General features: G+C 27.5%; 1 protein-coding gene across 1 annotated transcript; it reads left to right on the top strand.

The window, feature by feature from the left end:
• Positions 1-497: 497 nt before the first annotated feature.
• LOC131600432 (auxin-responsive protein SAUR71-like) lies at positions 498-1,289 on the top strand. Its single transcript, XM_058872593.1, has one exon. It carries the CDS (start codon positions 581-583, stop codon positions 1,097-1,099), a length of 519 nt encoding a protein of 172 aa, XP_058728576.1. The 5' UTR covers positions 498-580; the 3' UTR covers positions 1,100-1,289.
• The last annotated feature ends 736 nt before the right edge of the window (positions 1,290-2,025 follow it).

The raw sequence follows: 2,025 nt of genomic DNA, 5'->3' as shown, positions 1-2,025 counted from the left end.
ATTTATAATATTATTTTTGCTTAAAAAATATTTCAAAATCAAAATTATTATCAATATGAGTTTTGTATTATATGAACAAAATCCTTCACAACATGGCAAGCCACACATTAAATCTTTACTGAAAATTATATCCACATTTGTGTCATGGTCAACCTCGAAAACAATTGCTTCAAATGGGGAGGCATGTGAAAAAAAGGTTGGGATCCTAACTATAACTTCATAAATTACAATTACATACATATTCCATAGTTTTTCCACAAGTTGCATTTCTATCAACATTTTTTAAGGTGTACCTTCCACCGTAAACATGGCCCTTTAACTCAACCTAACGTGGAAAAACTTCTTTGGTTTTCGCATATGCATGTGACACAGAAAAATTCAATCCCTTATTATTATAACAATATTCACCATATAGTAAAAAAAATAATTTTTCATTATATTATTGAGAAATGCAAACTTCCAAAGTCACAATCCTTCTATAAATTGGAAACATACAACCTCTTCAAACCAAGTTCATCACAAAAACAAACAAAGAGAATCTATCTATCTATCTACATATTTAACCGACACCATCCTCATCATGGATCAAAAGAAATCTAACAAAATAAGAGAAATTGTTAGACTTCAACAGATCCTTAAGAAATGGAGAAGAATAGCAAACTCATCCAAAACCACAACCACAACCACAACAACAACCTTAAACCACAGCCTCACTAGAAGCAAAAGCATGAAGTTTTTGAAAAGAACACTTTCCTTATCAGAACGCGAAGTAACAACAACAATAACATCCTCAAACAATGGTTCTGTTCCAAAAGGCTATTTAGCGGTTTGTGTTGGAGAAGAGCTCAAGAGGTTTATCATACCAACTGAATATTTGAGTCATCAATGTTTCATGATACTTTTGAGAGAAGCTGAGGAAGAATTTGGGTTTCAACAAATTGGTGTTTTGAGATTTCCTTGTGAAGTTTCGGTTTTTGAGAGTGTTTTGAAGATGGTTCAAGAATGTAGATCAATTAGCATTGAAGAAATGATGGGTTATTGTTCTTTGGAAAATCAACTTGCTTGTTCTCATCATCCTCAAAGTCCATTGTGTAGATAGTTTCATTAATATTATTTCATGTTGCAAATTTTTTATCCTTCTTATTTATCTTTTTTTTTTTTCTTTTTCTTCTTCTCCCAAAAAAAAAATTGTATGAGAGAATGATAGAGAATCCATTTGGACTTTCATTGTTAATCTTTTGTTCTCTCTCATTATAATTACATGTGTTTTTTTATATTTGTAATGCTATTTGTCCTCTCTAACTAAATGTTACTTTAATAATCAATGTTAGTTACTATTGATCTTGAATTTAGTAGGGATTTTATGTCAGAACTGAACTCCGAACTAGATTAGACGGTACAGTTTATCGAATATTGGTGGTAAAAAAATGTTAGTTTAGATTATTAAAATATTAATATACATTTATTTATTATATTTTTAACTTATTTAAATATTCCATGAATTATGATTAATAAAAAATTGTTAATAAATAAAATCTATTTTCCATTGAAATCAATTAGTACAATTTATTTTATAAACAATTTCATACAAAAATCAAATATAATATTTTTTAGTGAAAGGGTAAAGAAGAAGTATTATTATTTATTACTATTATATACAATTTAGGTAAGTTTGGCTCTCACTAGACACAAAAGATCTATTACTTAAACAAAATTTAAGAGGTTCTCAAAGTGATATCTAGAGTCAAATCCAATTTTTTTTTTTTTTTTTTTTATGAATTACTAATTCTTATCCATTAAATCAACCTTCATTAAAAAGAAATTTTTTATTTAACAATATTATGGTCTATTATTCTCATTAGATTTAAGTTTTTGCATTGATTTGCAATTTGTTTATAGAAATTTTGTGCACAAGTTAATACTCTGTTTGATTTGCTGACAAATAAGGGATTAGACATGAATTTTTTTTATATGTATAAATTAATTAAAGGACTGAACAAAATGTGTGTTAGGAACTGGAAAAAA

Source organism: Vicia villosa, linkage group LG4, assembly GCF_029867415.1.
Source record: "Vicia villosa cultivar HV-30 ecotype Madison, WI linkage group LG4, Vvil1.0, whole genome shotgun sequence".
NCBI classification, from domain to species: domain Eukaryota; kingdom Viridiplantae; phylum Streptophyta; class Magnoliopsida; order Fabales; family Fabaceae; genus Vicia; species Vicia villosa.
Note: the sequence above shows the minus strand (reverse complement) of the source record. Positions and strands in the feature narration are given on the sequence as shown.

Bases quoted from the DNA above. Each gene is read 5' to 3' on its own strand.
- LOC131600432 (XM_058872593.1), top strand. From the start codon at position 581: ATGGATCAAAAGAAATCTAACAAAATAAGAGAAATTGTTAGACTTCAA.